The sequence below is a fragment of the Rhineura floridana genome, chromosome 5 (assembly GCF_030035675.1).
Source record: "Rhineura floridana isolate rRhiFlo1 chromosome 5, rRhiFlo1.hap2, whole genome shotgun sequence".
NCBI classification, from domain to species: Eukaryota; Metazoa; Chordata; class Lepidosauria; order Squamata; family Rhineuridae; genus Rhineura; species Rhineura floridana.
The window spans coordinates 86,758,639-86,783,573 of NC_084484.1; the positions used below are offsets into that span (position 1 = coordinate 86,758,639).

The 24,935-nt window shown below is 41.3% G+C and overlaps 1 protein-coding gene across 12 annotated transcripts in view; it reads right to left on the reverse strand.

Annotated features, from left to right (window-relative positions):
* Nucleotides 1–24,935, reverse strand: part of DMD (dystrophin) — a 2,032,119-nt gene that overhangs the window by 1,259,844 nt on the left and 747,340 nt on the right. For all 12 annotated transcript variants that reach the window (XM_061627388.1, XM_061627390.1, XM_061627384.1 and 9 more), the window contains 3 exons: nt 23,555–23,730; nt 15,126–15,249; nt 8,333–8,420 (listed from right to left, as the gene is read on the reverse strand). In XM_061627388.1, the coding sequence (XP_061483372.1) occupies nt 8,333–8,420; nt 15,126–15,249; nt 23,555–23,730 (388 nt within the window). The remainder of the gene's footprint in view (nt 1–8,332; nt 8,421–15,125; nt 15,250–23,554; nt 23,731–24,935) is intronic.

A 24,935-nucleotide genomic window follows, 5' to 3' on the forward strand; every position in this document is an offset into this window, starting at 1 on the left:
TCTTTAAGGGTGGCGGGCATCACACCACCACACAAGATGCATTTACTATGCTCGTGACCTTTTCAGTCACCCCACTCTGGCTAGTTTTAATAAGCCAGGATGGACAAGGGTCTAAAGACCAGGTGGTTGGGCGCATCACTGCAAGCATCTTGTCCACATCGTCAGGCCGCATTAACTGGAACTGATCCCACAACACTGGTTTCAACATTGCATTGGACACCTCGGCTGGCACGGCCATAATAGTAGCGTCTAAATCACTTGGAGCTGAGTGACTTTTTCCTCAAAGTGTTTAGCCAGCTGTTTACAGCTGGACACTGTGTGCTCCAGAGGTCCATTCCTCTGGTCAGGAATGACCAATCTCTGGACCACATTGAACAACTTAGTCAGGCAGCTCCTCAAGGACACAACGGAGGCAGCAAAGAAGGATCTGTGGGGTACCTGGGTCCACTGCTCTTCAACATTTTTATTAATGACTTGGATGAGGAGGTGCAGGGAATGCTTATCAAATTTATTTATTCATTTATTTATTGCATTTATATACTGACTCATAGCCAGAGATCTCTGGGTGGTTTACAACAATTAAAAACAAGTATACAAATTTAAAACCATACCAAATTAAAACCCATAATTTCTTTTTTGCAGATGATACAAAATAGAGATGAGTAGCTAATACCTAGGAAGACGGAACCAAATTGAAAGGAATCTTGATAGGCTGGAGCATTGGGCGGAAGACAACAGAACGAAATTTAATAGGGATAAGTGCAAAGCTCTACACCTAGGAAAAATAAACTAAACGCACAGTTATAAGATGGGATACTTGGCTCAGCAATTCTACATGCGAGAAAGATCTTGGGATTGTTGTTGATCACAAGCTGAATATGAACCTGTTGCACCCCAGGTGCAAGAGGAGTTAACTCAGGGAGAGAAGTCAGATGAGGACTCTAAGAGCATTGAAGGAGGGAAGAGCATTGAAGGAGGGGGGAGCACAGTCAGCCCACAGACTCCCTCGGCCAGCCCCTCCATCGAGGCAGTTCCTGCTCCACCTGTGAGCCCCCAGCCTGAGCTGTTGGGAAGTGACCCCTCGCGCATGCCAACCACACTCCCGCAGGAATCCCCACCTGGCACTTCAAACGCTTCTCCGCCAAGCAGCTTTCCGCTCCCTCAAGCCGAGCCATCACCTAGTGAAGCCCTGCTGTCAGATGGGCCATCGGAGGCTCGCCCCCCCTCACGAGACAGCGCAAAAAAAGGGACCTTGAGAGGGTGGAACTTCAGAGGAGCTGTCATTTATGGGCAAAGACCTTCTCTACTTAAGCAGGCACCTGCCCAGGCTTCAATGCTGATTCAACTCTCCCCACATGCTGCAGAGACTGTTTAGGTAGCTTAGCTAGGGAAAGTAGTGAGCTAGAGTAGACAGGTTTATGAAGCACACTGCTTTGGATGTAATCATCACTCTAATAAAAAGAGAATTAAACCAAACCTCACGTCTGTGTCGTGCTCTGGGCAGGACAGCTTGAATCAGCCATCACCCCCTTCACCGATGCTCCCATGACTGACACCATGGAGGCTAGCACCGCCGCCGAAGGGAGACTTCAAGGAACTGTTGAAGCCTTGTACGCCGAAGTCCAGAATCTCCAGGCAGTAACCCAGAATCTCCAACTTGAGAATCTAAACCTTCAAGCCGTGATTGCGCAAGGAGGCGCAGTACTGGCAGCCGCACCACCTGTCTGAGTCAAGGTGCCATTGGGACTACCTCCTCGCTATGGTGGCCAGAGTGACCAATTTGCCACGTTCCTTGCCCAGTGTGCACTATACATATATGTACGTCAGGCCGAGTTTCCAAATGATGATGTGAAAGTGCCGTTTATTATCAGCTTCTTGGAAGGAGAAGCAGCCAAATGCTTCAAGACACATTATGGACAGTTTGAGTACCTGGTCATGCCTTTCGGACTATGCCAGCCACCAGGGGTCTCCCAGAGCTTCATGAATTACATATTTAGAGACTATGTGGACCGGTTCATGATTGTGTATCTGGAGGCTATCCTCATCTATTCGGACTCCCCAGCGGAACACGAAGAACGCATACAGGCAGTGCTATGTCTCAGGGAACATCGTCTTTATGCCAAGCTGGAGAAGTACGGCTTTGACCTGACCATGCTGGACTTTTTCGGGTATCACATTTCCCTCACCAGGGTGGAGATGGATCCAAGCAAGGTTCACTGCGTCCTCACGTGGCAGCTGCCCAAAACAAATAAAGTCATTCAGTGGTTCCTGCGATTCGCGAACTGCTACCATCAGTTCATTGCTAATTATTCTGACAAGAATGCGCCCCTCATGGACTGTCTGAAAGGGCTGGGTCCCTTCTGCTGGACTGACACCACGCGAGAAGACTTTGAAGAGCTGAAGGTGCGGTTCGCCTCAGAGCCCATACTGCAACACGCAAAGCCAGCACACCCCTTTGTGGTGGAGACGGATTTGTCAGATATGGCCATCGGCGCAGTGCTTTTACAACCAGCATAGGGGTGGGGTCTGAGACCATGCGCTTACTTTTTACTCAGAGCAAAACTATAACGTGTGGGGAAAGGAGTTGCTGGCCATTCAGGATGCATTTGAAACTTGGCGACACCTTTTGGATGGAGCACAGCACAAGATTGAGATGTGCACCAATCATCGGAACCTGGAGAGCCTCTACATTGCCCATAAGCTGAACCAGAGGCAGGTGCACTGAGTGCAGTTCTTTGCTCGCTTCCACTTCAAGTTCCATTACATTGCTCAGGCGCAGAATAAGTGGGCAGATGCCCTCTCCTGCAAACCGGAATACCTGGAGAATCTGACTACGAGACCGCCACAACTGATCATACCCCTTGAGAAGATGGTGGCAGGGGTGTGCCAGGACTCCTGGGTGGAGGATCTACAGTTGGCACAAGAACAAGATCCATTTGTCAAGGAGAAGTGCTCAGAGTTAGAGGAGCAGCCTACCGGGAGTGCGGAGGGCTACACGCTGAAGCGGGGTGCTGTACCATCATGATGCTATGTACATGTCCCCCGGGGAGTGAGAGCCAAAGTCCTGCCGCAGTGTCATGACTCCCCCACTGCTGGATACTTTGGAGTCTTCAAAACTTTGCAATCAGAGTTTTGGTGGCCTCGGATGAAGGGGGAGGTGGAGTGCTACGTCCAGTCCTGCCCCACCTGTGCCAGAGCTAAACATGTCACAGGGTGGCCAGCAGGATCCTTACAGCCACTCCCTAACCTCCAGGGTCCTTGGCAGATTGTAACTATGGACTTCATCACTGACCTTCCCTCCTCACAGGCGAAGACAACAGTGTTGGTGGTGGTGGATGCTTTTACTAAAATGGCTCATTTCATTCTGTGCACGGGACTCCCAAATGCACAAGACATGGCTCGACTGTATGTGCAGCATGTGTACAGGTTGCATGGCCTCCCAGACAGTTTAGTTTTGGACCGAGATACGCAGCTTATGGCTCAGTTTTGGCACGCCATGTGGCAACTGCTGAAGATTGAACTGAGACTGTCATCATCTCATTACCCACAGATGGATGGTCAGACAGAGAGAGTGAATGCCACGTTAGAGCAATATCTCTGCTGTTATGTCAACTACCAGCAGGACAACTGGGTGTCCTTTTTGCCCTTAGCCGAGTTCGCTTAAAACAATGCAGTGCACGCTACCACGCAATAGACTCCATTCTTTGCCAACCTGGGATACCACCCCCAAACGTTCGCTGCCCCACACAGCAGCCCCTCCATTCCAGCAGCTGAGGACTTCATGCAAGAGCTCCAGGCAATGCAGCAGCTGTTAAAGGAACAGTTAGAGAGGATGAAGGTGGACTATAAGAGAATTACAGATCAACATCAACAGGAGGGGCCCGTAATCACTGTGAGAGACAGGGTGCGGCTGTCCACACGTTATCTGCCTACAAGGGGGCACTGCCATAAGTTAGAAGATCATAAGGTGGCCCCCTTTGAGGTAGAGGTTCAGATCAATCCAGTGGCTTTTTGTCTGAAGCTGTCTCCTTCCTTCAAGATACACCCAGTGTTTCATCGTTCCCTACTTACTCTTCCCTACACCCTCCAGATCCGCACAGAATGCCAGAGGTGCCTCTGCCCCCCCATTGCAGTGAATGGGCAAGAGGAATATGAAGTGGAACAGATTTTGGATTCGCGGAAGCACCGAGGGCGGCTACAATATTTGATTTACTGGAAGGGATTCGACCAGACGGAGTGTTCGTGGGAATCGGCCGACAACGTTCATGCGCTGGACTTGGTGACGCTTACCCAATTCCATGATGCTTACCCAGACAAGCCCAAGCCCAGGGGGTGGGGGAAGATAATGCATGGAGGGGGGATGATGTCACACCCCAGGTGCAAGAGGAGTTAGCTCAGGGAGAGGAGTCAGATCAGGATGAGGTCCCTAACAGCAATGAAGGAGGGGGGAGCACAGTCAGTCCGCAGACTCCCTCAGCCAACCCCTCCATTGAGGCAGTTCCTGCTCCAGCTGCGAGCCCCCCGCCTGAGCTGTTGGGAGGCGACCCCTCACATGCACCAACCACGCTCCCACAGGAATCCCCACCTGGCACTTCAAATGCTTCTCCGCCAAGCAGCTTCCCACTCCCTGAAGCCAAGCCGTCACCTAGTGAAGCCCTGCTGTCAGATGGGCCGTCAGAGACTTGCCCCACCTCACCCCACATGAGACGGTGCGAGAAAAGGGACCTTGAGAGGGTGGAACTTTGGAGGAGCCGTTGTTTATGGGCAAAGACCTTCCCTACTTAAGCAGGTGTCCGCCCAGGCTTCAGTGCTGATTCAACTCTCCCCACATGCTGCAGAGACTGTTTAGGTAGCTTAGCTAGGGAAAGTAGTGAGCTAGAGTAGACAGGTTTATGAAGCACACTGCTTTCGATGTAACCATCACTCTAATAAAAAGAGAATTAAATCAAGCCTTGCTTCTGTCTCATGTCTTGGGCTCTGGGCAGGACAGAACCAACAGTGCAATGTGGCTGTAAAAAAGGCAAATGTTATTTAATGCTGCATTATGGTATAGTTTCCAAATTGTGTGAAGTATTGGTTCCCCTCTATTCGGCACTGGTTAGGCCTCATCTTGAGTACTGTGTCCAGTTCTGGACACCACACTTTGAAGGATGCAGACAAACTAGAACGGGTTCAGAAGAGGGCAACGAGGATGATCAGGGGACGAGAAATAAAGCTCTATGAGGAGAGACTGAAAGAACTGGGCATGTTTAGCCTTGAGAAGAGAAGACTGAGCGGAAATATGATAGCACTCTTCAAGTACTTGAAAGCTTGTCATACAGAGGAGGGCCATGATCTCTTTTCAATCATTCCAGAGGGCAGGACACAGAATAATGGATTCAAGTTATAGGAAGTCAGATTTTGGCTTAACATTAGGAAAAACTTCCTGACTGTTAGAGTGGTACTACAATGGAACCAATTACCTAGGTTGGTGGTAGGCTCTCCAACACTGGAGGCATTCAAGAGGCAGCTGAACAGCCACCGGTTGAGTATGCTTTAATTTGGATTCCTGTGTTGAGTGGGGGGTTGGACTCAATGGCCCTATAGGCCCCTTCCACCTCTATGATTCTATGATCTCTTTGCTGCCCCCACTGCCGTATGGTAGGACCAATTGTGAGCCTGAAGAAGTGCTTGGTCTGCTCTGGAGTGAGATCTCTGCCACTTACGCTCTAGCCCTCGCCCAGTCTATTTCATCGATGGCAGCTCCTCAGTATATCAAGGAGCAAAGTGGGCTCCATGGGACCAGACAGGGCCCTCAGGAGTGATTGTGTCAATGGCCCTATCAGTCTTACCATTCCGTAGTGAGACTAGGGCCTCAACAGGATCACCTGGTCTATCCATTGGAAAATCTTACAGAGCATTTAGGAATCTATCAGATTCCATCAGTCTCTGGGGGGGGCATCCTAACTTGTCCCCCACCCATGCAGGGGAGAATTGCAGATGCAGCACCAAACCTCACCTTTCCAAACAGCTGGTATAACTGAGGGGAGCTGCTATAGCACAATGGTAGAAAATGTTGTATATGCATAAGGTCCCAGGTTCAATCCCTAGTTAGCAGGATCAGATGGCAGATGATGTGCAAGAGCCAGTCAGAATAGAGTACAAGGCAGATTCCTGTGCTTCTAACCCAATAAAGCAGCATTTATTTTCTCTTCACTGCAGAACGTTTGGTAGAAACTAAAACAATAAGTCATCAGCATTACCATATATGAACTACTCAGTGCTGACCCTTCCATTAGGAAAAGTGAGGCACCCACCTCAGGCAGAAGATGCTGAACGATGGTGAAGGGGTAGAGCAGCAGTGGCAGCCCACTTGCCATACTTCTTGGGGGCCCTGGCCACACCCCTCTGTTGGAGGACAGAGCTGTGTGCGCCACACAGACTACCCTAGGCTCTCTAAAAGTGCAGTGGAAGATGCTAACCTGTCACCAGCTGAAAGTAAGATTCAACTGCCAGTCAGCTTTGACTCATAGAATATGAGTGTGCCATCTTGTCCTTTGACTTGGGCAGCAAAATGTCTTGGACCAGCCCTGGAACTACTTGATAGACTGAACGCTTCAGTCACTTTCTTTCTGAAAAATGATGGGTTCAATCCTGTACTTAGTCCAGCTGCTAAATCTCCTGCCGAAGTCTAGAGATCCAGACGCGGCTGTGATTTTTTCTCTTTTTATTAAAGTTACAGTTATATCAAAAGCACTGCTCCTAACCTAACTACATTAAGCTAACTACACTTGCTAGAAACTTTGGTCCTCAGCTAATATTGACTAAGCTTGCTAACACGGCACTAAGCCGTTGACTCAACACTAAATTCCCTCCCCTGCGTCCCTTTAAGTAAGCTTGGGTCTCGCGTGCACAAGCAAGCTCCTTTTTAGCCCAGCCTGTTGAATTTTGCATTTCTTGCAGCCCTGAGTGCAAGGTGAATGTGGTTTGATCTTAGCTTCCCACTCTGATGGAGGAGGGCTGCTAACTGACAGCTTGGGCGGGGGTGGCTGGGCAGCACTCGGCTGGGAAATGTCTAACATGTGAGGTTGAGTCTTTGGTGGTGGCGCTTCCATGGGGGCAGGAACTGAGGGGGCTGGGGCACTCTGTGAGTCCATCCCACTATCTACCCCTTCCCAGGTCACCACTCCAAGTATTCATCCTCTGATTCAATCTCGCCTACCCGCCCCTTCTCTGCCTGGCTCACGACATTCAATCCCACTGGAGACAATAGGATTTAATCAGCACTGTTGTTCATCTATCAAAGAAGGATAAAACACCTAGAAGTCTACTTCAGAATACAACTATTAAATCTATATTCTTTGTTAAAATGAAAAATATTTCAAAATGGCAGTGTAAGGGAATTAAAGGACTCATTCAGTGTTCTTGAAACTTGTCAGACTGGCAAGGACACATACACACTTACCTGGGAGTAAGTTCCATTAAACTCAATGAGGCTTACTCCTAAAAACATTATGTATAGCATTGCATTGTTAATGTTTAGTCACTTTAGTGCCTAAAAACAGACTTGGTGTTTTTGAGTTTTTTTAAAAAAAGAAGACAATTCTTGCTGACAATCAAAGTGTCACAATAAACAAAGAAGAAGGCCAGAAAAAACTTGAGGAAGCAACTTATATGGCAAATTACCTGCCTAAAGAAATTGATCTTTAAGTTATGAGGGATGTTAATTCAATGGGAAGCAAAATGCATACAGATAGAGATATAAAAACTGGGCTTGAAAAGATTTTTATGGCAGATGCGTAGATAGAAAGAAAAGACATAAAAGTAAAAAAAAGGTAGGTTGGTAGGCAAGAACAAGATGGCAGAAACACTTAAAGAAAAGAAGAAAAGTTAACCATTATAGGGTAAAGGAAGCAAGTTCAAGAAACTATACAGAGGAGTCATGTGATCAAAGTGATGTCCACTAAAAATAAGGTCAAACTCCTCTCAGATAATTTAAATAATCTGCAGTTTCCCAAAGTTTAAAAAAATAAGTTCTAAAGTTTAAGACCAAAAAATGGGACTGTGAATTGAATTAATATGCAAGGACTGACAGCAGCTTGTTAATAGCCTGGGCCGTATTGGAAAAACTGGATTTTGCACTATGCTTTAGCTCACAGTACTAAATTTCAAGTGTTTCTCCTATTCTGATTAAAAGATAACATTTAAAACAAACTCATAAAAAATACAAACCTGCTTTAATTTACTGTTCCTTCACAAAGTGCTTTGCGAATATAATTCATGTGATAAATATGAAGCTGTGTGTTTATCTAATCCCTAAGAAGATTATCTAAATCAACTGCCATGTAATTACCGTTCACCATCTGTTCCACCAGGGCCTCAGCTGATCTGCTTGCATCTTGGAGCTTCCTGTATTTCTCAGGCTTTTCTCTTTCTATGGCCTACAAGATGAGAACAAAAGTTGACTATTTCACATGGAATACTTTTCAAAATGAATTATAACCCACTGAAGAAACATCTAGCCCCATGATTGCATAAATATGTTTAAAACCATTAATAGCAGGGTCTTTTAGAGCTAATCTGGACAGGGCTTTCAAGTGTCAGTGCTTCTGAAAGCTTAAGCTTCCTCGTATTGCTCCTATTGATCCAAATTTCTCTCTTCCTGCACTGCCCTATTCTGCGCATATAATAGAATTTAATCTTTCTTTTACTCATACTTTTCTACTATTGCCCTATTTTGTAGTTAGGAAGTGTACTTAAACTTTGGGGGGGTAAACTATTACATAAGATGTTACAACTTTTACTAAAACCAAATTAGAGCTAAACCTATTTTTTTAAAAACTAGATTGCTTGATTAAATACTTAAATTAATAATTTGTATAGCTCGCCTATTTTATTTTGCATAGAGTTAGGTTGTCAAATTGTGCTTTGGGGACATAAGTAGTTTCTCAGTAATTATATTATAGGATGGGATAAAAAGCATGATCCAGAGAAGGCCTGTAGAATGGTTGTGGTTTTTGTAGTATGGACAAATAAAAATAAACATCCTTTCCACTATGCAATGGGCCTCTGCCATCACTTTTAAACAGCATAGCAATGCTGCAAATATAACGGGCATGCATTGAGCTGTCCAATCACCAAGACCAAGCAAAACTAAAAAAAGGAAAACGGACTTTGCTATATAGAGCAATGGAATATATTCTAAAGCCATTAAAAAAATATAAACATAAAAATAAATATTTTGGAATATGTAACACAATCTGTAGAGAAGATAAAAGTATAAAAATGAATAGTCGAAGACAGTTTAAACTTCTATCCTACATATTTTAACCAATCTTTATAAATGTTCACCAATAGGCAAAAAACCTTGCTGTTTAAGAATGTACCTATAGCCCACATATATTTCTATCAAACTTTAAAATGCAGGAAAACTGGGCAGCTATAGTGAATGCACCAGGGGAGCAGGACACCTGACCTCCTCTCTGAGATATTGGACTGCCCTACAAATTTGTCAAAATGCAAACACAATTTGGGTTGGTCTTTCACAGTCCAATCCATTTGCTGTGTAGCTTGGAAGAATTGGGTAACGTGCCGCTGAGCATATGGTGAGTGGTGGCAACACCTGCCATCTCCAAAGATGGAGAATTATATTTTTGAATGATTGTTGGTGTTCTTCTTACTTTGCTTCTTTCCTGTGTTACTAAAGTTTCTGCAGAGAATCTAATCTAGAAAATTTTATTTCCCTCATTATTCATCCTAGAAATCTGTGTCAAATTTATTTTTATTAATTTCAAAGCCTTTTTATTGGTCAATGTCATATGATGGTGAAGACAGCCTTTTGTGTTTCAAAAGGTTATGTTCTATTTCTATTTTGGGTGCATTAATTGTTGAATCTGAAACTGCAGTTTGATGTAAAATCAGACTGATTACAATATGTTGCTACTTCAGCAATGACTCTAGCTGTTGCAAAAAAAGAGGATGCATGTTTTCAGCCTGCTATGTCTAAACTACTTCATTTAAAGCAAGGTGGGCACAGTCAATTAAAAACATAGAGCACACCTAGAAATTTGCTAGAATATATTTCACCTCCCACTGTTTTATCATGTGCAAAGTAAAATATTCCTGATGTCCACTGGAGACTATTCTGCAGAATAGTCAGTGCCATTATTCCACAATTATGTTTGGAGTTTTTTTAATGTAAATTTTGCAAAGTGTTGCTGTACTTCACATATTCACAGAAATAGAAACAAAAAATGATTTCCTATAGGAAACTTCACTAAAATTGCAAAGTAAATCAGACATATTTAAAGTGACTATCTAAAGTTCTATCACTATATTCTAAACTATATCAACTGTTTTAATTATGTTGCTTTCTCCCTGCTAAAATAAGAACAGCACAGTGCATGTCATTTCTCTATTGTTTGGGCTGATTGCAGGTGTTGCCACCACTTGCTATATGCTCAAAGGCACATTACCAAATTCTTCCAAGCTCCACAGTTGGACTGTGAAAGACCAACCCAAATTGTGTTTGAATTTGACAAATTTGTAGGGCAGTCCAATACTTCAGAGAGGAGGTCAGGTCTCCTGCTCCCCTGGTGCATTCATTATAACTGCCCAATTTCCCTCCTGTTTAAAGTTTGATAGAAATATATGTGGGCTATAGGTACGTTCTTAAAGTGCAAGGTTTTTTTTGCCTATTAGTGAATTTCTCTGCTTTTTAATCAAGGAGGTGAGAAATAGGATCCTCTGCAAGTTTGCTGAGAATGAATTGATTATTTGCATGCTTATTGAGTTCAGTGGGATTTACTTTCCTGCAATCATGCTTAGGATAGGTGAAACTGACCACAGGGGATGTGGAGGGGAGGGGGAGAAGGGGGGAGAAGGGGGAGGGAGAAGTGGGAGGGAGAGGGGGCAGGGCAGAGGGGAGAAGAGGGAGGGGAGCAGGCAGGAGGGGAAGGGGAGGAGAAGAACAGGTTTGATGACTTGAATGTTTATTGAGTTCAGTGGGATTTACTCCCATGCAATCATGCTTAGGATAGGTAAAACTGACCAGGGGGAAGGGAGGTGGGCGGGAAGGGGAAGGGGAGGAGGAAGGGGAGGAGGAAGGGGAAGGAGAGGGGAAGGAGAGGGGAAGGAGGAGGAAGGGGAAGGAGAGGGGAAGGAGGAGGAAGGGGAAGGAGAGGGGAAGGAGGAGGAAGGGGAAGGAGAGGGGAAGGAGGGGGAAGGAGAGGGGAAGGAGGGGAAAGGCAGGTCTGATCATTCGCATGCTTATTGAGTTCAATGGAATTTACTCCTATGCAATCATGGTTAGCATAGGTAAAACTGACAATGGGGAGGATGGAGGGAGGGATGGAGTGGGCAGGAGAGGTGGAAGAAGGAAGCTAACTGTTTTGTGTATCAATGAAAATTTACAGGGTTGTTAAGCAAGCGTTTCTGAATTCAGGACTATATGTTTTGTAAGGTTTTGTTTTAAGAGGAGCTTATGGGAAGCATCAGAATGGCATGGTGTTATTTTCAATTTAACGTTGCGGAATGTGAAAAATCTATGCTGGCTATAGTATACAGCCACTCTTGTGGCTGTATAATTCCAGAGTGCACAGTGGGCCTCAGTGTTGCTCTGAAGCAAATGAGAGTGTTCCCCATAATAGAGAATACAGCCCCTAACAAGTCTAGATTCTGACATAGGGCAGGCAAGGTGACTTTCAGAGAAGTTTATCTACCATAATTTGTTTTCCCATTAAAAAAAAAGCCTGGTAAACCTTGAAGGAACCTCCAAAGCACTGTTTTAAAACCATTGAGAAAACAGTATAGATGGCTTCTCTGGCAAGATGACATACTATATTTCCTAACCTGAATGTTTGCATACAGCAGAATAGTATTCTTTCTGTACACATAACACATTCTACCAGTTCTTTGAAATACTAGTTATTCCTGGGAGCATTTACACACTCTCAAGGAGAGGGAGGAGGAGGAGGAAGGGGGAGGAGCAGATTGGAGGGGGGCAAATGAAGGGGGACGGGAGGGCAGGTTTGATCATTTGCATGCTTATTGAGTTCAATGGAATTTACCCCTATGCAATCATGGTTAGGATAGGTAAAACTGACAATGGGGAGGATGGAGGTAGGGAAGGAGGGGATTGGAAGAGCATGGGGAGGGGGAAGGAGGGGCAAGAGGAAGGGGATAGGAGGGAGGAGGAGCCACTCTTGTGGCTGTATAATTTGGTTCAATTATTTTGATTTTCCCCACTTAAAAATGTTTTATGTGGTTGTTTTCTTCAACCCAAATCTAAAACTCCTGGTGCACGTTTTAAGAGGAGCAGACACATTTCAAAGTAGCTTTCTGCCATGGATGTTGCACTGTAGTAGATGCAGGACAGGTGAAACTGAACTATCATTCCGAGGGGACAAAACATAGTGTATGGAAATAACACTGTTGGTCACTAGAAATCAGCAGAAGTCTTGGAAAGTGGGAGGTTTTTCATATTCTTACTGAGAAAGCTCATAAATATACAGAGCCCTTTCTGAACCAAAGAGCCTGTTTAGAAAACTACTTCCATATGTTGTGTCAGTCCTATAGATTCAAGGGGCAAACAGATTTGTTAGGTAACTGTCATCACACACCCTGCTTCCTTGGCTCCTATGTCATGGGGAGAAGGGAATGGAGTTCCAGCCAAATCAGTGTACCCCAATACTTTACTCACCCATACCTTGAAAAAACTCTGCACTACCACTAAACTTAATATGGACTACTTTTTTTAAAAAAATGCTGCAGCCCTGCAGATAAATATAAAAAATTATCAGCATGCATTCCTGTATGCACCTGTGTGTCTCAAAGTAAGGACTGAGCAGTGTAGCTAGAAAGCAACTAATCAGAAAGTAAATGTTATTTGTCTCAGATTAGTCGTTGTGTCCAAGGCTAAGTACTGTCTCATTTGTTGAAACTGTTCAGTATTATTATTCAGTCCTTTCTAACATTTTTATTATTTAATATTTTCAAATGAAGAGATTACTCATGCTATATAAAAAGGTAAAATGAATAATTCAGAATATTGCTTTATTCACCTGATTTTCCGTAAGCATAAAATGTTATTTTCATAGCAAAAGAATATTACAAAGCATAAAAGAAGATGATAAAAGGTAAAATTTTACTACTCAGCAATGTTCAATATAACCTTGCAGATCTGGTTACTAGAGTCAAGACGGCAGCACAGGGCAGTGCTGGAAGGCAACTTTCAAAAAGTGCACTATTATTCTGTGGCAGTGGTGGAAACCTTGGTTACTGAACAATTGAACTATTCCAGCTACTCATATCAGTCTAAGTTCCATACGTTACCATGAGGGGACTGCTGACTATTAAATAGAATTATAAATCTTGCATGTCAGCTTGTTTGGGGATTATGGGGTTAATTTGACCTGCCCATGGATCAAATTGAAAGAAGGGGAATCCATTGAAAATGTGACAGATCACACAGCCTTTCTGCACTGGAGAATTAAAATCCTCCAAATATCCTTCAACTTGTTGATTTGGGGCATACAAGACACAGTGAGCATATTAGAGAATCAGAACAAAGGACAATGGGATCAAGGGAGTGGTCTCAAGATACCCAGGAAACCTAGGCAGGAGGGTGCAAGATATAGCTAATGGAAATAAGGGAAAGCAGAATGTGTCCATCTGTTGGTTTATTTGTAATTTTTGTTTCATTGGTAGGATTTGCTGGTTTTCTGTAGCTATTCCTATGTGAAACATTTTTCCTAAGTAATATTTTCTTATTCTTTTAGTAATTTTTAAATTTTAATTCATAAAACCTTGCAGTCTCTGTTATGATTTTATACCACCCCATGCTTTGGCCAAGTTTCACACTACTCTGAGGTGTTCTCAGGAAATACAAGGAGCTTTTTTTAGGCTATGTTGTAGAAGACTGCCTTTTTAAAAAAAAATGTCTTTTCACCTGATGGCAGCATAAGATTTTTTAAAAGGAAGTGTGAGCAAAGCAGATTGATGCACTCTGACTTAGCTGGGATTCACTTCCTTTCACCCCATGGCACAGGACCCAGGGAAACAGGTATGTTATGATGGTTGCTACTTAAATCTACGGAACTAAAACAGCATATGGAAGCAATTTTCTAAACAAACAAACAAACAAAAATAGTCTCCAAGTAGGTAGCTTGTGGAAACTACTGAGAGCACACAATCAGGAAAAGTGTATGATAGTATTAATTTGAAAATGTAGGTCATGTAGAAGGCAACATTTCAAGAAACACCAAAGACATGCATATAACATCACTGTTCTGCATTTTGACATTTGTTCTGTATGTAAATATTTGATATTTCAAATACCATGCACAGCAATATTTACCAATGTAACACACTTGATTATTTTAATTTTATTTATTTAACAAAACGTATATACTGCCTGAGTGTAAAAACAAAACAAAACTCTAAGTGGTTTACAATTATGCACAACTTACTCTTTTCATTGTGTTTTTACAGACCTGGCACTTGCCACTTGCAAAGGGCTTGCTGATTTTAAATCCAGGCAGATACTTCTCACTTCTATTTCCATTCTCAAAAAGGTAGAGGGCAGGAACATAAAAAGTGCCTTACTGGATCAGGCCATCTAGTGCAGATTCAGTTTCCAACAGTGGCTGGCACAACACAACTGTGTTGGTACTCCTGCCCCCAGCACCTGATAGTTAGAGGTGTACTGCCTTTGAATGTATATCATCCATTAAAGTAAATAAACTATAGCTTCAGCGTTAATGGATAACAGATCTGTGTGAAATGTCAAGTTACGGGCAAGATTTTTCAAAACTCAGTTTTTACAGAATGGCTGTTACTATCCCCCATTTTATGCACTGTATAGAAGGTATGTCATAGCTGCAAACAGTGAGTTATAATTTTTTATACCACTCACATAACATACTATATCCTATGTACAAATAATACGGCTAGGATGGGTAACACTTAGTTGAATCTTAGTATTTATTTAAGAATTGCCTTTTTTCAAACTCAGGGTAGAGAGCAACGCATAGCTGTTTAACATTTGGTGGTATATAATCAAACACGTTGTAGTTCAAGAGAGAAGATCTGATAGCAAATTAGTTCTAAAATTCTAACTGAAATTAAGTATATGAATATTTCCCTACATTAACTCTTTCTCTTAAGTCTGACAGGTGCCCTTCTTTTCGGTATATTGCAAACTCAGGACTCTGGAGTACAGCTTCTGAGCGGGTAATCCAACTGTGAAGCTCTGTTGTATCAACATCAAACCTAAGGTTGAAAGAAAAAGAAAAGAATACACAGAGTACTTCTAAAAGATATTAAAGGCTTTTTGACTTTGTTTTGTTTGTTTTTGGAAAAATTTGAATAAAAATTATTAAAAAAAAAAAAAAAGATATTAAAGGCCACTGTTTAAACCAGAAGTATGAACAAAAAGTGAAAAGGCTATCATAACCACACAAGAAACAGAAGGCCCTAAATAATATGTATTCCTGTAGATATCACATAAAACTGTCATTATGAGAGCCCTTTATTAATGAATAAATGCATTCTAATGTAAGAAGTTGTATAGATACAACTCCCGTTTCATATATTGAATTTTAGGATTTAAAAATTCTTTTAATGTAATGTTTTCCAGTATGTGAAATAAGTGGATTTCAGCAAATATAAACTAAAGATGGGTGCTCCTGTGACTTAATGCCACAAATACTGCTATTGACACAAATCACATTATGATTATGATTATCATCCTCATCAATGACATTAAAATTTTTGTTATCTGCCTCTCACCCAGAATGCAAGTTCCAAGGCAGATTACATAGATTGAAAAATACAAAGCATACATAAAATCATACGAGGATTTAAAAAATAAAAACATACAAAAACCCATACATAAATCTTTAAAATCCTTAAAAGCATAAGTACAATGGCATAAAAGGTTGAAATTTAACCAAATGCTTGCATAAAAAATATGGGTCTTCAGCAGCCATCTAAAAATGGGAAGAGAGGAGGCTGATCTTACCTCATAGGGGAGGGCATTCCACAGTCTGGGGTCATCACAGAGAAGGCTCTGTTGCGAGTATTCGCCAATCAAGCTTCAGATATAGTAGGCACTCGCAACAGGCCTTCTTTCCTGGCTCTCGTGCGATGGGCATGACTAAAGAGGGGAAGGTGTTAGACAGATACCTACTCCCCAAACTGTTTAGGGATTTTAATGTCAAAACCAGAACCTTAAATTGTACTCAGAAGCAAACTGGGAGCCAATGTAGTTATTTTAGCACAGATGTAATACGCTCAAAGTGGATCTTTCCAGTTAACATCCTGGCAGCTGCATTTTGAACCAGCTGAAGCTTCTGAGCAGTCTTCAAAGACAGCCCCACATACAGCACATTACAGTAATCCAAATGTGAGATGACTAAGGCATCGGTGAGGGTGGTCAGATCTGAGCATCCAAGATAGGGCCACAGCTGGCACAACAACCAAAGCTGAGCAAAAGCTCTGCCTGGCTTTGCAAGGGGGCTTATTTGCATTTATTATGCATTTTACATAAGCTTATCAAATAAGTATCAGTTTTATCAAAAGTTTGCATGGACCCAAATGGAACAAAAGTAGCTTCTGCTTTAAAGTGAGAAGTCTATTGCCTAGTCTATTGTTTTGAATTGAGAACCATGCATAATTACTCGTCTGTGATATTATACTGAAATGTGTTTAGAATATGGGGATTTATGCACAATAGCTCAAAGAGTAACCATGAACAGTAACCTCATTAGTTTCTTTGGAGGGGGGGTGGGATCATGGGAGTGTCTTTTTGCAAAAGCAGCATAACAAAGGAGGATGTAGTGTACAATATTTTTATTTTAAACATTTGAGTATTTTAGATAATGTATTGGAACACAAAAGTGCAAGATTCTATTTATCCTTATGTAGTATTAGGTGTACTTCAATAAAAATTATATATAGCATCCTTTGTCTGATGGTTCAAATCCATAAGCAGTTTCTTTTTTCTGCTCTTCCTTTTGTGTAAATGTCATGAATTGTATCAAGCAGTTTTCCCAATAAACAAAAACCAAAACAAAAGAGGAACCTAGGAAGCTGGCTCATATTAAGTCAGATCATTGGTCCATCTAGTTCAGTACCATCTACACTGACTGGAAGCAGCTCTCCAGTGTTTCAGACAGGGAGTCTCTCCCAGCCCTACCTGGAGATGCCGGGGATTGAACCTGGCACCTTCTGCATGCAAAGCAGATGTTCTACCAATGAGCAACAGCTCTTCCCCAATGGTTATACTGAGCCAGACAATTAGTCCATCTAGCTCAGTATTGTCTACACTGTCTGGCAATGGCTCACTAAGGTTTAAGAGAGGGAATCTTTCCCAGACCTACCTGAAGACGCCAGGAATGGAACCTGGGGGCTTCTGCATGCAAAACACTGCATGCAGAACTCTACCACTAATCTATGGCCCTTTCCCAGAGACTGTAGAGCAGATGTGTAGAGAAAGAGAGTAAACAATTTCCTGCTTGAGGGCTTCAAATCTGTCCCAGTTTATTTCATGATTCAAACACCTCAGCACATGCTACTATTACCGCAGCAGCTATTTCAAGATCTCTGTAAAATTGTTGCAAAAGCGGTTTCAAAATAACTTGGCAAGGCTGAGCATGGGTTATAAAAAGCAACACCTGGGTCTCCCAAACATTTTAGAGTCCCTGATTCCCCAGCTCTTAAAACTTGCAAGCTCCAAACAAAAATAAAATATCTCCAAGAAGGTATGTTGGCAATCCAGAGAAGCCTGTCCATTACATTTGTTTTTACTGCTCACTGCAATCCCACCATGAAGAAAACCACCAGGAAGTAATCAACATTTTTTTTCTTTATCATTAGAGCTGTCTACATGATAAGTATTGCCACATAAACATTGTCTAGTTTTGTTTGTGATAAGGGGGACATTGGCGGCAAGTCTTAAATGAAAAGTATTCATCTTTTCACCTTCCCTTCCTCCTTTCTACAGGGACCTCCTCTGAAAAACAAACAGGGAAGGGATCACAACTTCAATACAACACATGGAACTCTGTAGAGGGACATTGGTATTACAAGAAACCACATATTCAGCCCTATACATATGGTTTCTCCATCTAGGCATAACTGGAGAAATGTAAGGCTATGAACACACTAGTCACCAGAACTAAGTGTTTCCATTTGTTACAGCGGGAGGGGGAATGGGCTGATCTGATGATCAGTTGCAAAATCTCTTTGAATCTGATTTTTTTTTGAAAAAAATGCACTCAAGCTGATCCCCCCAGGTTTTACAATAAAAAGGAGTGGGGTTTGACTAGTGTCATGTGCCCCCATTTTCAGAAGAGAGGTAAAGACGCACTGGAACCAGTAGAACAGTGAGTGTGTTTCTATCCTAAGGTAACAATAGAACAGTTTCTATGTGGGCGCAATAACGTATGGATCATGAATCAAATGCAGTTTCCTGTAGCTCCATTCTTCTACTGGACAGTTCCTGACTCAAACTGTCGGAGTATGACTTCCAGCTACTGTTTATTCTTTTGTTTTGAGCCAAGTGGTACTATAAGAAGAGAGGAAATATTGTTGCAGGATTTCAGTAAGAGCTGAAGAGCAAAACTTCACTACATACTAAGCAAATCCATAGCATTGGTTTTATTATTTTAAAGTATATTTTATTTTGGATGTATGTAAATCAGCCATTTAGGTTGTTTTTTTTTAGAGGGAACAAGAGATTTACTGTATCTAAAATTCACCATATGAGAAGACACTAGATGGAGCACCTATCCTGCTTCAAATCTGGCTTTCCTTTATAGAAGGATAGACAGACAGCTTCAAATCTAGAGTTCTCTACAATGACAGTCTAACAAATAGTCTTTGTACAGTGACATGACACAAAACGTATACAAAGCAATTTTACCTATGGTCTAAAAAAAATTACAAATATTTTACAGATCGTAAACATGAGAGAGATTGTTAAACGAAACTCCACCACCATATTTATGCTAGATTGTTCAATAGTAGGAAGAAGAAAACAGTGCTAGAATTCCATATGGGTAGCTTCTGGAGTATCCTAAGTGGAATAATTGAAATTCTGTACTTCACAATGATTTTCTATTCTTCTTGGGAGAAGGCTGTAATGCCCCCTCCTAAAGGACTGGGAAGGCAGTTTCCAAATCATTTTTGGAGGAGGAGTCCTTCCCATCAATACCAACATACTTCAACAATTGAAGTACTCAGGAAAAAAAACCTGTAATTCCCACCCATCTCCCACACACAAAAGTAGAAAAATAACAGTGCAAACAAATGTAATCCATAGAGATTTTTTTAAAAAATCTTTCTAATGAAGTGTCCTATGGCAGCTAATAGAACAAAACCTTGTTGGAGAAACAAAGATAGACTGTGCAATCCCAGCCCCTTGAAAACATAGATGCCTTTTGTCTCCAAGTACAACAGAAATTCATTGGTAACCTTATCCAGAAGATTGGGGATTAAGAAGGTTTGTCCAAGGTTATTGCAAAACGTCTTGTATTTTATTTATTTGGTATATTTATAATTTACCCAAGATGGAGTATAGTACACAAGTTAGAATACACAAATTATATAAAATACAACAATGAACTAAAACCAATCAAAACTATACATAATCAGATTATCTTGGGTGAGAATGAGCCCTACATTCATGCTATATTTTGATTGGCATTTCTTTTATTGCACATCAAGGAGGCAACTGGGTAAAAGAGTTGTCAAGAAAAAGTGGGTATTCAGCAAGGTTTGTGAGATTTATCTGCAAGCAATTCTTAGTCCCCTTTCAGAACTACTATTCCCCAGAGTTCACTTTGAGAAAGCCATGATTGATGATGAGCAAGGAATCCACTAGATGTTTTGAAGCAGTTTTAGGTCTGCATGACAAATGCTTTGAAGCAACATTGATCCAGAGTAAAAAGCTGTACCTTTGCTGTTTTGCTTTAGTTATTTAAATTATTAAAACTAGTATGGAGATTTGCAGTAATCCTGCATATAAAAGAGGGCCACATCCTCAACTTTTTCCAGTTGGTTCTCATGGTCCATATTAATTTGATCATCATCTTATTTACATTTATATCCCATACTTTCCACCAAACAAGCTCTGGGCTTTCTCCATCCAGAGGCACACTGTAATTAGATGGTAAGTGATAATTTACTGTAGCTTAAAGCTATTTTTTTCTCTCTCCATCCCATCCTTATTCTCTTCCACTGACTCCAAGAAAAACAAATGGCCTGGCACAGTACAGAGTGAACAGGGCTACTTCCAGGAGGAAGGGTGGGATATGATAATTAATTAAATATCAGATTCCCTTTCATTGTGGAATTCAAGTCAGCGAATAGAGATTTCTGAGGTAGCAGTGTGTTGAGGCATTAGTTAGATGCAGACCTGCTCACCTTCAGCAACATTGCTGCACCATGTACCTTCACTGTCATGGAACCAACTGCCATGGGACCAACCACAGCGACAATTTATATTTCTCACCCACAAAGAGTGTTTTCAGACGTTAGTGAAGAAGAGTTGTAAGTTAAATATACAGTCATTTCTATGTTTAGATTGTTGCACTTTCTGTAAAATTGGAGGGTAAATTGTACAGGATAACTTAAGAATGAAAAGAAATTTAATTTCTACTTCTAGAACAGCAAAGAACGTTGGAGAACAATTCTAAAAGTGAAGTAATTGTTAACCACAGGTTCCAGAGAAAGCATATAACTGCAAAATCCCAAGTGTGTAACAATATGTGCCCACCACAAGATTTGGTTCAGAAACCAATTTGGCAGTTCAAAAAGCAGCCTGCCTTGGTCCAAGGTGCTTGTAGGCTGCCCTCAGCTTGAGGTTCATCTAAGTATACTTTGTCCCTTTCCCACTGTCATTTTTGTGAAAGAAAGAGCAGATATAACTTTTTCTCTTTTGACAGAAGTGGACAAAATTTTCAGGCACTCCTCCAGAGTGCATAAACAGGCAAATAGGCTCCAGAGGCTTTTGTGCTGGGCACCTTTACAGGTTTTTTTAAAAGAAAGTCTAACTTTTTTATTTTGAGGTGGAATTGGATGAAAATTGCAGATGATGTTGCCTCTTCGATAGAATGAATTGTACTAAATTTCAGAAGGATATCTGCAGTAGGTTTCCTACAAGTGCAGTCATTACAATTTTAGGATGAGTAAAAAAGGAATCACTTGACCTTCCCTAGGGTTTTGTGGGCTTCTGGGCAATTTGAATATTTATTTTATTTATTTATTTATTTTATTACATTTTTAGACCGCCCTATAGCAATAAGCTCCCAGGGCGGTGTACAGCATAATAAAACAGGTTAAAATACAAGTGGATGTAAACACAATAAAACATAATTAAAAATTTTCAATTTTAAATTCAAATTTTAAAATTTTTAAAATGCCTGGGCGAAGAGGTAGGTCTTTACCTGGCGCCGAAAAGATAACAAAGAAGGCGCCAGGCGTATCTCATCAGGGAGGGCGTTCCATAGTTTGGGGGCCACCACTGAGAAGGCCCTAGCTCTAGTTATCGTTCTCCGTGCCTCCCTATGCGTTGGGACATGGAGAAGGGCTGAGTTTGAATACTGCTGACACGAGAGAAGTGCTCCTGGCTAAGAAATTGTTAAATTGCAAACAAATTACTTCAGAAGGAATATATACCACAGATCAGGAAAGAAACCACCATGGTCAACAAGATTCAAGTGTAGTTAATGAGCAGAGTCAATTAAGCTATTAGAAGCAAGAAGACTTTCTTCAGAAAATGGGACAGCTTTCCAAATGAGAACAAAGAAGAATACAAACTTTGTCCAAAGAAATGCAAGCCGACAATAAGGGATACAGAAAAGAATTTGAGGAACACATTCCTAAAAACATTAAGACCAAAAATAAATATTCTTTAACTACATTAGAAGCAGGAAACCAACTAGAGAGGCAGTGGGATGTTCGGACAACAACAGGGTCAAAGGAATGCTAAAGGAGGAAAAAGAGATTGAAGAGAAGCTGAATGAATTATATGTATCTGTCTTCACCATGGAGGATATAGGGCAGATCCCTGTGCCTGAACTAAGTTTTTCTTGAGGGGAATCTGAGAAACTGAGGTAAATTGTTGTGATAAGAGATGAAGTTCTAGGCCTTATTGACACATTAGAAATCAACAAATAACTAGGTCCAGATGGCATCCACCAAAGAGGTCTTAAAGAATTCAAATGTGAAATCACTGATCTAAGATCAGCCTCTATGGCCAGTTTAACACATTTTAAAAATGGGGGGGGGGTCCAGGAGGAATCAGGTAAACTACAGACTGGTTAGCTTGGCATTTGTTCCAGGAAAACTGGTGGAAAGCATTATCAAAAGATAGAATTGCTGAACACGTAGAAGTAGTAGTACTGTTGGAAAAGAACCAGCATGGCTTCTCCAACAGTAAGCCCTATCTCATCAATCTTGAGAACTGAAGAGGGACCTCTGGCTTATGGGCCTAACTAGGCCCACTATGACTCTGAAGTTGGTCTACAAGGCCATTTTGGGCAGGCCGCACCTACCTGATAGTCACCTGATATCAGGTGCAGAGATCTAAGAGCTAAGTGCTAAGACATTAAAAAAATGATGAAGGCAAGAACTGGCTGAAAGCAAAATCAGTGTCTCTAAGTTTGTCATGACTACATTGGACTAGATTGCTGAGGCACTACAAACTGCTTCAAGGGTCTCTGCTTTGACTTATACCACCTTGTACAGATCCTTCTTCACCTCTGACAAGCCAACAATCCCTCCAAGGAGGCCCATTTTACCTTAGGATTCAACATTTGTGAATATCTTAATCCTTGTATTTTAGATTTGAACCAAAGAACAAAAAGAATCATAGGTGTACTGCTGTTATTTTATTTAGTTCCTAAAGGTTCTTATTAGCAACGTATTTTTTCAGTTCTATTAATATCCAGACAAACTGAATAAGCTACTCAGATATAAAACATATAGTAGTGCTGAGCAGATCATGGGGCTGTGAAGTTGACTGAAACATTCACCTATTCAGAGGGAGGGCACTCCTTTATGACCTCACTCTTATTGGCTTTGTTAGCATCATCACATAGCTAAACGTAATTGACTATATAACATCTGATGTCATCATGATGGCTATATGATCTTTGATTGGCTGGATCATGTAGCCAGGTAAGAAAATCCAGTTAAAATAGCGCTAAAGCTGAGAGGTCCAGTGAATAGGAGGAAACTAGTGCCAAAGAGAAAGGGGGAGAGAAAGAGAAAGTATATATTTGTGTGACTTTCAAATAATATTTTGTTCGGGGGGTTGGGGAGAAGACAAAACCCCCTTTTTTTCACCAAACTGTTGCAGTTCTATTATAAGGTTCTCCATAGTATGACATGAACTCTGCTATGTAGAAAACAACACATTAATTATTCAAAATATATTAAACATTTAAGCATGTAAACTCTAAACTATGTCTTAAACATTTATCCTGCCTTAATATTTTAGAAAATACTTATATAAATAATTTTGTTTAAAAAAATGTCCCTTCACCCAACCACCTTTTCCAGTTCTCACCTTTTCCTAATTTCTGAATCCACAACAATTTGCCTCTTCTTGTGGGGTGGTGGAGGTGGGAGTTCCTCTTTAGCATGCTTAACCAGGATTTGTTCTCTGGTGGTCACCATAGTTACAGTTTCCATTACTGTTGTCTGTGTTAGTGATGTCTGAGCAGTAGCAACAGCCTGTGAAATCTGTGAGAAGTATTGAAACAGAGGTCACACATTGCTTGAAAGACTTTAATAAAGACTGTTTGGAGTGGCAATAGAAAATAATGAGTAACTGATCTTCCTTGTTCATGGGTTGACCTTCAGAACAAAACAACGCTGTACTGAACTCAAACCAAATTGTTTTATCTGACTCATGCTAGGTGAAGAAGACATATGAAAAAGTCAATATCAAAATCAGGAAGAAGCCTAAATAGAATGTATTTAGGATGCTTTTCATATCAGGTCAAGCAAACAAAGGTGAAAACCGGAAGTTCGATTTTGTGAAACAAATTACAGAATATGTATGTGTGCATTCATATTATTTGCTTCGTGAGCTGGCTACTTCAGCAAAGAAAAGGCATATAGTTCAGAAAACTAATTGAAATAAAAAAGAACCTAATACATATTCACAAGCATTCAATTTATTTTGTGTGCATTTCTACAATGACCTGTGCTCATTTTTACTAATGAAACAATTTTTTTTAAACACAAGTCGATAGAAAACAAGCATTCTTGATGGCATTAATGCCTTTTCCCTTCACCTTAGGGAAACATTTTCCTGACCCATAAGAACAAAGCAAACCAGATATGTCACTGTGGTAAAACACAGAAAGTGTTTCTACAATCCTCATGCTAGTGAAAGAGCTGTTGGTCTTAGTACTGTAAAAAAAAAAAAAGTCCTTCTCTACATAAATACAAATCTTCTAGGCATATAGTCTTTCTGATGCTTCCTTGCAATGCTGGGTACTGGGTAACGGCAATCCCAGTACATGGCGTATTAGTTGGGAAGATTCTGGGCTAGTTTGCACAGTTAGGTCCAATTCCATCCAAGCAGCTGCATCTCTGTCTTTACATAAGAAAATATTAGTGTGAACTGTACAAGGGCAGGACAAGGAAACATTTGGTAGCCATTTCTATAATCATGGAAGCATCTTTTACAGCCATTACAATAATCAAAACTAAAGGTAAAGGTGTCCCCGCACTTATAGTGTGAGTCGTTTCTGACTCTTAGGGTGACGTCTTGCAGTGTTTACTAGGCAGACCTTATATATGGGGTGGGATTGCCAGTTCCTTCCCCGGCCTTTCTTTACCCTCCAGCATATGCCGGGTACTCATTTTACCAACCATGGATGGATGGAAGGCTGAGTGGACCTCGACCCCTTTTACCAGAGATTCGACTTCCTCCTTCT